This window comes from Elephas maximus, chromosome 23 (genome assembly GCF_024166365.1).
Source record: "Elephas maximus indicus isolate mEleMax1 chromosome 23, mEleMax1 primary haplotype, whole genome shotgun sequence".
In the NCBI taxonomy this organism is placed as follows: Eukaryota; Metazoa; Chordata; class Mammalia; order Proboscidea; family Elephantidae; genus Elephas; species Elephas maximus.
This window is the reverse complement of record NC_064841.1, coordinates 17,348,426-17,363,720: the sequence shown is the minus strand read 5'-3', so window position 1 is coordinate 17,363,720 and position 15,295 is coordinate 17,348,426. Positions and strand designations below refer to the sequence as shown.

The window sequence follows — 15,295 nt, the reverse complement described above, 5'->3', positions numbered from 1 at the left end:
TATGTCATAGAAAGATATCTTTAACGTAACGCTTCTTTTGGAAACCCTGGTGGCGTAGTGGTTAAGTGCTATGGCTGCTAACCAAAAGGTCGGCAGTTCAAATCCACCAGGCAGTTCTTATAAACTCTATGAGGCAGTTCTACTCTGTCCTATAGGGTCGCTATGAGTCAGAATCGACTCGACAGCACTGGGTGGGTGGTGGGAATGGTTCTTTTAGTTGCCAAAATGTTGATAACGTAATTTTCTAAAAAAAAAATATAATGTTTAGGATGAAAGAAATGAGGTGGTAGGAAAAGCATCAGCTAGGTCACTTGGGTCTGGGCCCTTGAAGCAAGGCTGGGAGCTAGAGATGGAAGCATCTTTGTTAGAGAAAAGTCTTTTTCAGTATTTTCAAGTAAGAGGAGATTACCTGCATGCATTTAAACCTGGCTGTATGTATCTTTTTTAAAAATACTATCATAAACAGAAAAAAGGAAAAGACATCCCCAAGGAGGTCACAGTAGGATGAGCCATTATGAAAAGACACAATTTGATTTTTATTCCCTCACCAGCTCCAAGACTGAACTCCATGATAGTAATAATGCAAAATCCACTGTATTGCCTGAACATAACATGCAGCTTGATCAGCTAGAAAGTCACTGAAAAGAGAAAAAAAAAAAAACTTCACTCAAACATTATTTTTTGAAGACGAGCTAGTCTCTTTAGAGCTTGTTATCTGTTAAGACTGACCACAGTTTGCCTCACACGTTTTACTTAATCAACGAGTAAGTCAGCTGAAAATTATAATTAGAAAAACTCTAAAACACCATTAAAAAAATTTCTATATTGTCAGATTAAAGGTCTGCCTTATAGTTTTCCAAACTGACTACTGGAATAGTTGAACCCGCTGTGCATATTTACTCAGTCGATATATTTTCTTTGGGTTAAAGTTTGAGGACTTAACCAAAGAGCTTTCTATAAAGCGACACTGCCACACCCCTAAATGGTGGGGACGGGGTGGGACGGGGGGGGGGGGGGGGGATGGTAATCTGCTTGATTCAGCAGGACGCCTGCAAAAAGCACAGGAGGAAATCAGGGTGATCTTAAAATCTACTTATAGCAGCTACATTACCCTTTGAACAGTGCTTTACCCTCTGAACGATTTTCCTGCTAATATCTTCTTTCTCAAAGACCAAATATCATTATTCAAGCTTTGGGTAAAATAAATCTTCAAGTCACCAAAAAGAAAACCCTAGGCTAATGACAAAAGTGCCTATAAACCTGTTACTCTTTATCACCTAACTTCAGGTAGAAATACACTTAGACATTCCACATCTCTGTATTTCTGGCAGGTATCTTATCAAAATAAAATTTATTACTTTTTTATTATAAAAGAAATAATCTGTTATTACTGAAAACCTGTATAATGAAATATTTCTACTACCCTACAGCAACTACTAAGGGAGCCCTGGTGATGCAGGGGTTACAGTACTCAGCTGCAAAACAAAAGGTAGGCAGTTTGAACCCATTAGCCACTCCACGGGAAAAAAGTGTGGCAGTCTGCTTCCATAAAGATTTCAGCCTTGGAAACCCTATGGGGCAGTTCTACTCTGGCCTACAGGGTCACTATGAGTTGGCATTGACTCGACAGCAACGGGTTTGGGTTTTTTTGGTATGCAGAACTTAGAGAGCCTTTGTGGCACAGTGGTTAAAAACACTTGACTGAACTGAAAGGTCAGTGGTTGGAACCCACCAGCCGTTCCACAGGAGGAAGATGTGGCATCTGCTTTGGTAAAGATTTACAGCCTTGGAAACCCTATGGGGCAGCTCCACTCCGTCCTCTAGGGTTGCTCTAACTCAGAATTAACTCAGTGGCACTGGGTTTGAGATAGCAACCACTACTACACTTTGCTATGTTTCTTTTTAGTCTTTTTTCTACGCCCAGGTTGTTTTTTTCTTAAACATTAAAGATAGTATATACTGCATATACGACTTTGTATCCTACCTTTAAAATCTGTATTTAATAGTAATACTGTACGCAGCTTTGCAAATTATTATGAACTTTCTGATAGCATCAGCTTAACAGTTCTAGAGATGGTGGAGGTGGCAGAGACAGTGACTGAAATGAGGAGGAGGAGGAGGGTTTTGATGAACTTTCTTTTTGGACATTTAGTTATTTCTCATTTTTTACTTACAAATAACTTTGTAATATAGATCCTTGTTTATAAGGAGCTTCTGTATTTGCATTTATATCTTTAAGAGAGATTAATAGAAGTATTGGCTTAAAATGAAGAATACTGTAAAAGCTTTGAATGTGTACTTTACAAAATAATTTTACCAATTTATATTCCCACCAGTAATCAAGGGAAAAATTCTACCGTCATTCCTGGCCCAACACTGACTACAACAATTTAAAAAGAGAGTTACTTATTTGTTGGGCAGGCAAATAGAATCTCATTTTCATAAGTCCATAGATATATTAAAATATATAAAGAGAAGGGAATGAAATTAGAAGATTAGTCATTTAACAATTTAATGCTAACTACAGGTATTGCAGTTTATATAACAGTAATTGAGGATGTATTAAAAATCACAAAGGATTAAAAGCGTTAACTATTTAAAATATTTCTCAAGTCTAAGAAGTCTTGCATGCTAGTGACACCTGACAAAGCTTCAAACGAGCTGATGAGCTGTACCAGACACTACAGTAGATCTAATACTGATGCTTTATCATTAAAAAAAAATAATAGGATAGATGATAGCCAAGTATACTGCACGCAATAAGGATATTTAGCACTTCATAAAACTCTGATTTCACTTCCAGAAAAACAGCCTCGTCTAGTGGTTAAGATCTGGAGCCAGACTGCCTGCGTTCAAATCATGGCTTAGACAGTCACGAGCTGTGTCACCTAGGGCAAGCAGGGCTTCGAAGTGATCTGGAACAGTTCAGTAACTGCCAACATAAACGAGGGCAGCAAACTCACTGCATAGCAACCAAATCTGTTACCCATCCGATTTTGACCTGAGTAGGCAGTCGTTTGAACAGAACAAGGGGATACTGAGTGGGTTAAAGTCAGGATAAGTGTGTGTCAGGGCCGTATCCTTTAGCCATACTTATTAAAGCTGTATGTATGAGCAAATAATCCAAGATGCTGGACTATAACAAGAAGAATGCTGCATCAGGATTGGAGGAAGACTCATTAACAACCTGCGTTACGTAGATGACACAACCTTGCTCGCTGAAAGTGAAGAGGACATGAAGCACTTACTGATGAAGATCAAAGACCACAGCCTTCAGTATGGATTACACCTCAACATAAAGAAAACAAAAATCCTCACAACTGAACCAATAAGCAATGGTGAAAAGACTGAAGTTGTCAAGGATTTCGTTTTACTTGGATTCACAATCAATGTCCATGAAGCAGCAGTCAAGAAATCAAAAGATGCGTTGCATTAGGCAAATACACTGCAAAAGACCTCTTTAAAGAGTTGAAAAGCAAAGATGTCACCTTGAAGGCTAAGGTGCGCTTGACCCAAGCCATGGTATTTTCAATTGCATCATATGCATGCAAAAGCTGGACAATGAATAAGGAAGATGGAAGAAGAGTTGACGCCTTTGAATTATGGTGCTGGGGAAGAATATTGAATATACCATGGACTGCCAAAAGAACAAACAAATCTGTCTTGGAAGAAGTACAACCAGAATGATCCTTAGAAGCAGGGATGGCGAGGCTGAATCTTATATACTTTGGACATGTTGTCAGGAGGGATCGGTCCCTGGAGACGGACATTGTGCTTCGTGAACTGCAAGGTCAGTGAAAAAGAGGAAGACCCTCAACAAGATGGATTGACACAGTGGCTGCAACGATGGGCTCAAACATAGCCAAGACCGTGAGCATGGCACAGGATTGGGCAGTGTTTCATTCTGTTGTACATAGGGTCACTATGAGTGCGAACCAACTCAACAGCACCTAACAGCAAAGGAAACAAACAGCAGTACCCGTTCAATGATGGCAGCCAACCATGCTGAATGTGTATAGCTCTCCACAGCCCTGCCAATAATCTAATCTCCCGCATCAGGCTCCAGAAACTTTCAGGACCCACGTGGGAGACTGGATTATTGGCAGGACTGTAGAGAGCAATACTCATTCAAAGCAGTGTGGCTGGCTGCCATCTTTGAGTGGGGCACCACCGTTTTGGGGTCAAAATTCCACAGGCAACGGATCTGGTTGCCGTGCAACACATCTGCTGCCCTCGTTTACTCAGCAATTACCATAAATAGTTCCAAACCTGTTCGAAGCCCTGTGGACAAGTCACTTAGTTCTCTTGGTTCTTTAAATTTTTCAATCATAAATAGTAATAATCCTACTTAATGCAAAAAAGTTCTTAGAACTAAATGAATTACTATTTTTAAAATGATTAGAATAGTGCCTGGCATTTGGTAATCACTATATAAGTGTTTAATTAAAATAAATAAAACTCAAATGTATTCTTCATACTATGTGCTGCAGTTAAAAAAAATTTGAAAGCCATTGCTTTAGAGGTCAAATTCTTAAGGAATATCTGAACTACGTATTACTTGGGGCTGAGCCACATGGCCTTTCAGATAAATGAAATGTGAGCTTTAGAAGATGGGAAGTAGAAAACTAATCATCTCCTATTTGGCAACTGTTATCACAGGACTATAACACATCAGAGCTACTATCTTCTGCAAAACTATGCTAGTTGAAAGATCTACAATAATTTATGAAACAAACAAAAAAAATCCTCTCCTAGTACATCACCCATCAAAATCATGTTACTTTCTAAACAACTGTCAAATCTAATTTTCTCTAAAGTGAAACCATTGACAAAAACGTACTCAGACACTACATCAACCCCCATCTTCGTCATGTAATATGTCCTTTTATATTGTCTAAACTCAGTTTCGAACAGGTCATCATCTTCAGTTTCGTCTTCCAAATTATCTGGGAAAAAAGCCAAAAAGATAATGACAATTCTGAGTATCTTGTTTTTTTAATCAAATGCTTTGATAAATGCATATCAAAGTAGGTGCTTATAAGCTATCTTAGAAACCTGCTCCATCCCACTTTACTGAATCATTACTAATAAAGGAAAAGTATAACAAGTACTCGGTCAAAGAAATTACATACACCAGAATACATATAGTCTGTACTCACCCTTAGATGTTGCCGCATCAGATTCATTTTTGTCCAAAGCAGCCCAACAGTCGTTTTCCTGGCCCTATAAAAATTATAAATCAACATAAATTTAATGGCAAGGTTTATTTGAAAGTGAGATGATTAACAGGAAGATTTAAAACATAATTAAAAATAACTGGAATGACCTGTAAAAGCTTATTTTTAAAGTAATTCTCAAATAATGTATAAATTTTGGTTTTAAGGTCACTTGTTTTTTAAAGCTATACATTTACATGATCTACAACTTAACATACAGGCCACTCAAAGATATGTAATAATTAAATCAACAGAAAAGAGAAATATATTTAATTATATGTGTTCCAAAAAAAACCAAGAGTATTTCATTACTTAAAGTATTTAAAGTATAAAAAAAAATCATCAAAATCATGTTGCTTTCTAAAGAGCTGCAAAATCTAATTTTCTCGAAAGTAAAAGCACTGGCGAAAACATACTCAGACACTATATCATCCCCCGTCATTTATTATCATTCATTAGTTTTAAAATTTTTATATGTTAAATCCTAGGCTACTGTTAACACTATCTCTTTGTTTGAATTCAATAGTTGTACTACCTATATCCTTTACCTTTGGATCCTATGATTCTTATGACTCTGTTATCTACCCTCCACTTCTTCATTTCTCTTACATACAAGCCATTTGCTTTTGTATAGTTCTTTCATCCCATCACAATCTTTCATATCCTACCCATCTATTTTTCCTCCTTTATGATCTCGTCCTTTCTCTCTTCCATTTTCTGATTGTCTATCTACTACCAGTAACTTTCATTAGTGCCTTTTTTTACTCCCTTATCCCCAGTTCCTTTTCTTCATCCAATCTAGGGTCTCTGTCAACTTCCTGGGCTTGGGCTGTTCCTCTGGTTCCTCTCATTTTGCCAGTGTCTCTAACGTTAACCACATATGCTGGAAGACTGGCAAATTGAAGACAGAGACGAAGTGTGGGGAGTCAGGATTATTGGCATATATGTTTTGTGAGTAGAGGTTCCCAAAAAGTTACAGAGCCTGTTTTCTTATAAGAAAAACACAGGGAGTGCAGAGTGACTGCTGCCAAATTCCACTAAGGAAGAGCTATGCAATTAGAAGGGCTGCACTAGAGAAAGGCAGGTTAGTCCTCCTAGAGTAAGAATTATTAGTCATGAACCTAAGCAGAACTAGTACAGAGTGAAAAGTGCAGGGAATGCCATCAATTTTACCAGAATCAAATATTTAAGGATAGACTGAGGAAAATTTCAGAAGAGACTGATCTTCCAACTTAACACAAAAGAAACATTCCTTAGGGCTTATAAAAGATGTTTTGCAGGATACTAGCATAAACTATTGTTCCTGTATCAAGCACCTAACATTTACTAGATAATGGTACTAATTATGTTTAACCCAGCATATCCCTGTATTTTATATATAATTATGTATGTAAATAATTCTTAAGAAATCCCATTGATCTAATGTCTCATATAACATTAAATGCTATCAATATCTACATTAAGAAACTAGGCCAGTGTTTTTTAAATAGTGTGTTTTTGAACAATTGTTTTTAAAAGGTAACTACCATTCTAGGCTTTGAAGAAGAAAGCACAACTTTCTTCTTCAAGGGGAAAAATAAGAAACTGATTTTTAAAGAGTAGGTTTAAATGCTAGGACCTAATGGAAAAAAGGAAACCAAAGCTTTTTAAATGTCCATAGAGAAGATGAAAGTGAAATGAGGCAACCCCAAAATCCTAAGATGAAAAATGAGAAAGAAAAATATTAGTTTTCCCTTTACAGATAAAAATATGAAAGGACACCTAAAATGGGACACCTTTGATTTTTTCTTTTCCTTGTAGTTCTTGGCTTCTTCTGCTGCAACACCTGCTGCTTCATTGAGGTACTTGTTACCAACTTTGCTTTCAAACCACTTTAGGTCCACAAAAACTTCACTGAAGTGCTCACGATCAAACTGCATAGAAATGTTTAAAACTTATTTAAAAAGAATTTAAGTATGTCTGAAGAACACAAATGAACGTTTTAACAGTGACTACCTCCAGGACATAGGAAATACGGATATACTTTTATACACATGGAAAACCAAAAATCAAAACCAAACCCATTGCCACTGATTCCGACTCATGGCAACCCTATGTGTTACAGAATAGTACTGCTCCACAGGCTTTTCTTGGCTGTAATCTTTATGAAGCAGGTTGCCAGGCCTTTCTTCTGTGGCACTGCTTGCTAGGTTTGAACCGCCAACCTTTAGGTTAGTAGTCAAGCACAAACCATCTGCACCACCCGGGGACCTTCTACACACATAGGGACCTACCTCAGCTATTACTTTGAAAATAACAATGATAAACAAAAGCAAATAAATAAATACACAATTTAGGTGAAATTATTTACATAGAATGAGCAACTAGAATAGAATTATAAGAAACCTTTTCTTCTATTATCATGTTACTTCTAGTTACTTACATCTGATAATTTGACAAGATATTTCTCAAATCGAGGTAAGTTGAGGTGCCCACTTTCATTGATATAACCTAAAAAGAACAAAACCTGAATTTGTAACAAAATCGTACATTTCTTCCCTAAACAATCCTACAGAACTCTTTTCACAGAATGTTGAATGTTGACATCCTAATTGAGAAAAAACGCTCAGCGGTGGGCTATGTGACTGGGCCAAGTTTCTGTGAATGCTGTGTTTCCATAAAACGTAAACACTGAAGCAAAATAAAAGAAATTCTAGGTTCACATAATAATAACCCTCCTACATATCCAAAGTTTGTTAACAGTTAAATTAAATATGTTCTAGAACATACCTAGATCATTCAATTTGATATGGTAACTTGAGAAGAAAAGGACTAATGTGCTGTTGCCGTGTTACCTGTTTTATTCAGCTTCACCAACCCGTTACAGAGTTCCTCCTCAGGTAGCATCTCTGTTTATCAATTTCATTTTAATTGCAAAATCTTTCCTTCATATTAAATACTCTGATGCTTATCTAGTCACAAAAATGGAATTCTATTCTTAACTGTGAAAGGAGCTTTGCGGAACCAACCAACAACTTCTGTTGGATTTCTTAGGGAATTAAAGGCAGAGGTTAGTTAGGTATCAACGAGTGAGGTTACTTAACTCTGCTCACTTTGACTGCTTGTGAGTCACTGAAAATCTCAACCTTAGAGCTTGGTGCCTTAGACCAAAAGAAACCTCAAATTTTCTCCTATTTCAGTTGTACACGCAATAATCTAATAAAATGAGTGACATTTTAAAAATTAAAGTAGCCTCAAATGCATACTGTTAAAATGTGCTCACCCCCGAGCTCTGGCAGGATGTGGACGTATGTTCCGTAAAGAAGAGGCAGTGCGTCATGATTGATGTGTAAATGAGGTAGATGAGGAATAAAGTCATTGCCAACAAGAAATCCCATCAAAATCCAATCATCTATTATCCTTTCAATATCATATTTAAATGCAATCTTGTCCTACAGCAAAATGGAGAAGAAAGGTAAGTCCTATAGAAATTTCTACACACAAATCTTTGGTTCACAGCTATGTTATACTCACTTTTAACACTGAAAACTCATAATCGATATACTCTCTCATTAAAGACAAGTGTAGGAGGTGAAATGTGGTTTCTTCTGGTGCACATACCCTGCAAATTAGTGAGATGCCAGAGTTAATTAGATTCTTAAAGCTCAAGTTTAAAAACGTAGCAAAGCTTAAGGTCAAAATTATCATTAGAAGATAACATGCAATTTATATGAAAGCTGCAGTGGTAAAGCAATGACAAAAATACAACTGCAATTATAACAGATAAAAGCATAGTTAAAAATAATTGGTTTACATTATGTTTCCTGTGGAAGAGGGCTCTCAGAATGAAGAAATCCTAAAGGATACGTATGAGATATAAGTACCAGTGGGATCTGGTCCATTTAAGGCTGTCCATCAGAAAACAGACAGACGAATGAGTATATACTTTGAATATTCACTGTAGTATAGTCCAGGGCTACAAAGGTAAGATGCTATCACTTCTTCCACTAAGCTTTCTCTGGTTTGGTATAACCAAACCCATTGCTGACGAGTCAATTCCAACTCATAGTAACCCTACAGGATAGGGTAGAACTGCCCCATAGGGTTTCTGAGCAGTGGCTGGTAAATTCCAACTGCCAACATTTTGGTCAGCAGTTGAGCTCTTAACCACTGTGCCACCAGGGCACAGGGTTATATATTTCTGGCTCTTGGCCCACTGTTTAAGTTAAACTATAAATAATACAAGGTGAGTGAACTGTATCTATGTCAGAATGCAATCATGATCCAGAAAAGCCAGAAATACAAATCAAGTTCTAAAATGATTTAAAAAAGTAGTTAGTTCTCTGAAGGTTAAAGTTGGCTAACTTCTAACCTGCACTTATTCAAATACAACTAAATAAATAAGTTAAACTATACAACATTCTGATCACTGAAAATAATTACAAGTAAATACATGCCTTGGCGGGGAAGGGGCAAAGCAAATGAGCTCTAAGTAGCAAGAGAGAATCAATCTCTTTTAAGATAACAGCTTAATTTCTGCTCTTTCTTCCAACATACATGCAAGTACGATTTACCTTTGTGTTTTTTTGCCACCAAACCGAACCTCTTCTCTTAAAAGAGAGAAATGAGCCTCGTGACTTGTTAATCCAAGCATAATCTATTGAAAAATGATTAAGAAATGTTTCTATTCTACCAGTTTTTATAACATTGGGTTCATGACAAAATCAAATGAAATATATTTCTATATAGAGCAAAACAGGCTTATTTAAGGGCAATAAAGAAACAACTTGATAGCACAGTAAACAAATAACAAGATATGATCCATTTGTATATTATGAATGGGGTAAAGTGAGTGTACTTTAATAAGGAAAAAATCATCACCTTACTCACATGGCCTTTATAATCACCTCCCTGACCCTCCTCACCTCCCCAAAATCCCCAAAACCTTCTCTCGGTTTTCACACATTTCCACTTGCCATGGGAAAATGGATTAGAAACAAAGGCAGAAGCTTTCCTATGACAGAAGAATGTAGGGCTCTTCTGGAGGTCAGGATATCTCCAGTATATGAAAACTCAGAAAAAAACCTGGAAAATGGCATTTTCAGCTAATTTTCTCACATACCATTCTCAGTCCCAAAGTAAGTCAAAATGGTCCAGTAAGACATAAAACCAATTGCAATATATACTGTTTATTTCAATCCTGATTCAAACAATAAAATATTTATGAGGTAATCAGAGAAATTAGAATACTAATTGGTTATTTATATATTAAGGAGTTGTTAGTTTTGTTTTATGTGAGATAATGGCGCTGTTATGTAAAAAAAAAAAGAAAGAAACCCTTCTCCTTTAGAGAAACATTATTAAATATTTACAGATTTTGTAGATTAAATGAAGTAATTATCTGGGATTTGCCTTAATAATCCAGGAGTGGAAAGGGATGGATGGTTAGGGATAGGAGTTGAAACAAGGCACAAGGAGTTCATTAAGCTTAAAAACTTCCATAATAAAAAGTTAAGACAAAAACAACAATAAAAAAAAAAAAGTCTAGTAAAGTTATTTGGGTCACAGTGTTTTCATATCATGTGGTATTAAAAGGCACGTATTAAGCATAAGGACAAAAAAGGGCCTCCTTCCCTGACCTCAGCTGAGTACCCATAATAGCACTGGGGTCAGTCAGGTCTGCAGACACTACACTCACTGATCCTAAACGATGGCAAAACAGCTCATTTTCCAATTGTTTTTTAGAACTTTGGTAGCGACAGAAACAGGAATCATTATTACATCTCCTGTATCTGTTGCCACAGTCAGTAAGCTTTCCGTACAAGACTGAAGCTATTAGATATGTCACTACAATGGCATAAAATTATAATAACAATAAACATTATACCTACCAAGTCGGCATCTAAACCATAAAGACAGTGTCTGGTATTTGGATCATGATCTGGCTTTGCTTTCTCGGATCTGATAAATTCCATGATTTTGTGCTCTCCTTCTCCGGGAGTCTGAATATAACATTTAAAAAAAATGTGATAATATGCTATACTTCAGAATGTTAAATTTAGAAAAGCTCTTTAAATAAAAATAAATAAATAAGCAAATAACCTCATGGCCTGAGAAGTAGATAGTGACTCCTTGCCAGGACTTGTCTGTGGAAATCTTCATATTTACAAAATACTTCAAATGTTCATGTAACCTGGCCATGAATTCGGTCCCTATAAATAAAAAGTTTTAAAAAGTTTCACCTGAGAGAGACATAAAAAGTGAGTTCCCAGTGACAAAACAAAATTGGATCTGTGTATCCAGGGAAAAGCTAAGTATGAGATCTCTAGATATGGTCAAAAGCTCTCTTGCTTATCCTTGAAAATTAAGTCATGTTGTACCTTTCTCCTAGCAAATATCACAATGGTTTCCAGTTTCACTGATTACTCTAAAATGAAGCCAAAGGCAGAGAGGGAAAGTTAAGGAATGTGACTCCTATCTCAGGACTGTGCTTCAAGTATTTTCACACAAGGGTGGAGTTTCAACTCTCTAGTAAACCTCAACCTTCTACTTCCTGTCTGATGGCTTCTCAAGTTCTTCTTTAAAACATGCAGCTTCAGTCAGATTGTCAGCAGTAATAACAGTTGTTGTTGTTATAATTATTAAAATTACTATTAATCTGGCAAATTATTATTATTAGTCTGGAAATTGAGTATAGAATGGTTATGCTTTAGAAAAAGCCCAAATGGCCAACAGTCAAAGGTAATACAGTCTTAAATTACAATAGCGATAAACTGGCTATTAAACTGAGCAACGTGTGACTAGGGCAGTGAAAGAAAAAGAAAATTCCCGTAGTTAGTAAAGAATTCACGAGAAAGTAAGATCTTAAGATTTTTTTTTTCCACAGGAAAAAATTATAATGATGTTAGACAAAGTTCCTTGGAAGTGTGGAGTATGCTGTTACATATATATAATTAAACTTATAATATTGATAAATTCATTTGTCCTTAAAGTCACAGAAATTCTGTTTCTGAGAGTAGTGAGTGCTCTGGCCCAGAACGGGTTTCTCGTCCTGAACACAAGCTAGGTAAGTGAACCTGGGTGAGCCACAGCCTTGCTAAGTCTGTTTTTTCCTACCAATAAAAAGCAGGAGCAGGATGGGATGATCTTGTAACTTCCTTCATCTGTCTGGGAGAGTCTTGTCCAAAGGTGCTCTTATCAACATCTGTAAATCCCTACTGTGGGGCTGTACAGAAGCACTTATGACCAAGGTGACCAAACCACCTCATGAGGGGACACAATTGGGAAAATATAATAAATAAAACCCTAATGCCAAAATAAACAGTGCCTAGAAAAGAAAAATACATTTAACTGACATTTTGAGGCTCTCAAATTTTCCTCTCGCTGAATTTACCTGGTGTAATACAGTTGGAATCAAATCTGGCCTCCGTAGGAAGAGTTTCTCCCTTTTCTATTGCCTTTTTGATTTTGTCTTCTGCCTCCTTTGCTGACCTTAAACGTTAAGGAAAAGAGGTCTTAAGCTTTCTGAAGAGAACTAAAGAACTTTATAAAAAATGTTATTTAGATGCTTTTATAATTAAAATACAAATTCACCAATTCATCTGAAATCCTACAGGTTCAAAAAATACACAAATTTTGAAATGATTAAAATTGACAAAGATGAACCTCCAAACTGCTTCTTTTATTTATTTAAAGAACTGAATTTTTCAGATAAGGACTAGAGAAGGAGAACCTTACAAACTGGAAAAACAAAAACGAAAACAGTTACTGTCAAGTTGATTCCCACTCATAGTGACAATATGGGACAGGTCAGAACTGTCCAAGGAGCAGCTGGCGGATTCCAACTGCCAACCCTTTGGTTAGCCGCGGAGCTCTTAACTATAAAACCCAATTAAAATGTTGTTGTTAGTTGCCACTGAGTCGATTCCGACTCATGACAATCTTATATGCAACTTATAAACACTTAATATAAAGTAATTCTTATCACAGGTATAGGAGCCCTGATGGAGCACTGGTTAAGAGCTATGGCTATTAACCACAAGGTAGGCAGTTTGAATCCATCAGCCACTCCTTGGAAACGCTGTGGGGCAGTCCTACTCTGTCCAATGGGGCTGCTATGAGTCAGAATTGACTCGATGGCAATGGGTTTGGTTTTTTGGTTTTATTACAGGTATACAGCAAATTGATTCCAGAAATATAAGTTCATTATATATAACACATTTAATGATAATATCAAAAGAGAAGTACATTATTAAATTGACCTCTACAAATACTATGTAATAATAAACCAGTTATCATCAAGTCAAGCTTGATGTGTATCAACCCCAGGTGCATCAGGGTAGAAGTGTTCTCCGAAGGATTTTCAACGGCTGATTTTTTTCAGACGTAGGCTGTCAGGCCTTTCTTCCAAGGTGCCTCTGGGTGGACTCGAATTGTCATGTTAGCAGCTGAGTGTGTTAATACCAAGGGAGCCCCACCCAACGACTCCTACCTAAAAATATCATTATAAAATTGTAATGTATATCTTTGGGTTTTCTCTTTAGAACATTTAACACGAAAGCCCAATAACACTAATGACATCAACTGCCAAAATCATCTGATTTTTGAGGCAACAGGATTTACTAGAAAGAACATGAGTTTTGGAATCAGAAAGATCTAGGTTTGAATACAGGTGTCTCAATCCCTGTCTGGTTTCTCTTACAACTCATTTGTAGTATACCAGTATGCCATTAAGATCTGTGCTTTAAGCAAATTTCTAGTCTTGCTACTAGCTCTATCTACTGTACCCTGTGGAATCCTATTTTTGATGAATAAACTCTTCTTCATATTTAACTGCTCTCTTTCCAACCTCTTCAATGTAACAAAAATTCTGAAGATATCAAATCATCCATAATCTCCCCAGTGGAAGTCATTCTTTCTTCTCCCCATTCTTTGATTGAACAAATGATTCTCCAGTGTTATTATGTGAATAGTTCTGGGGATATAACAAAAAAGACATGATTCCTGTTCTCACAGAGCTTACATTCTAATGGGCACACAGAAAATCAAACAAGCAAAACATTTACCCTGGTTGCAATGTAGAGAATATTCTGGATACGGACAAGGTAAGCCAGTAAAAGGCTACTGAAGTAATCTAGGTGGAATATAATGGCTGCCTGGGGTGAGACAATAGCAGCAAAATGGAAAGAGATTAGACAGATATGACAAATTTAAGATAAATAGGACGTGGGTGTGGTGAATGAGGAAGAGAAGAGTCTAAAACTACCAGTGGACTTCTGGGTTGGGCAGCTAGGTGCATGGTACTGTCATTCACTGAAGTGGGAAATGGAGGAGGAGGAAGGGTGGTTTTGAGGGAAGATGATGAGTTCAGTCCTGAACATGTTAAGCCTGATGTGTCTGTGGGGTGTCTGAGAGGAGGTATTTGGCAGACATGTGCATATTGAGGAGCTCAGGAGAGATGTTTGCCAGAAAAATAAACCTGGGAGTCATTAGCAAAGATATCGTAATTAAAGCCACCAGAGCGGATGAGATTACTCAGGCCCAGAACAGAACCTTAAGAAATAGCAATATTTAAGAAAAAAGAAGAAAAGAAGATGACAAGGAGATCAACAAGGCACAGCACAAAGGCAGATAAACATTCCTAAATGCTGCAGATAAATGAAGTAAGATAAAGACAATTATTCTTCGGATTTAGCCTTAAGAGGCTATTTGTAATCTCCCAAGAAGGTTGCAGTGGCATGGTGGGGGAGAAAACCAGAGGGCAGTAGATACGGAAAGGAATGAGAGATGAGAAATTAAGGATTATGAGGGGAGAGAACTGTTGCCGTGGAGAATGACAAAAAGCCGACTGGGGAATTTCTGGGAAACATGGAGCACTCAATGCCAGCACAGTATTTATTTAGCAAATGCTTGTGGTGGTTATAGTCGATTAACTCTCGGAACCTTATCCATTCTCCTTCTAGTTTTCTGTCCGATACTGAAGAGGTTAGAAAGTTAAAAATAAAATTCTTAAAATTCTGGATTCAACTCAAATTTTATCAGTTAGATGCACCCATGAAAGTTTGAAAAGTGAAGCCTGCATGAAAATAGACTCACTGGGG

General features: G+C 36.9%; 1 protein-coding gene across 5 annotated transcripts in view; it reads right to left on the bottom strand.

The window, feature by feature from the left end:
• Positions 1-15,295, bottom strand: part of XRN1 (5'-3' exoribonuclease 1) — a 108,930-nt gene that overhangs the window by 85,440 nt on the left and 8,195 nt on the right. For all 5 annotated transcript variants that reach the window (XM_049867770.1, XM_049867765.1, XM_049867766.1 and 2 more), the window contains exons 3-13: positions 12,589-12,686; positions 11,298-11,407; positions 11,087-11,197; positions 9,770-9,852; positions 8,730-8,817; positions 8,479-8,647; positions 7,639-7,706; positions 6,992-7,129; positions 5,160-5,223; positions 4,841-4,946; positions 549-638 (exon numbers count right to left, since the gene is read on the bottom strand). In XM_049867770.1, the coding sequence (XP_049723727.1) occupies positions 549-638; positions 4,841-4,946; positions 5,160-5,223; positions 6,992-7,129; positions 7,639-7,706; positions 8,479-8,647; positions 8,730-8,817; positions 9,770-9,852; positions 11,087-11,197; positions 11,298-11,407; positions 12,589-12,686 (1,125 nt within the window). The remainder of the gene's footprint in view (positions 1-548; positions 639-4,840; positions 4,947-5,159; positions 5,224-6,991; positions 7,130-7,638; positions 7,707-8,478; positions 8,648-8,729; positions 8,818-9,769; positions 9,853-11,086; positions 11,198-11,297; positions 11,408-12,588; positions 12,687-15,295) is intronic.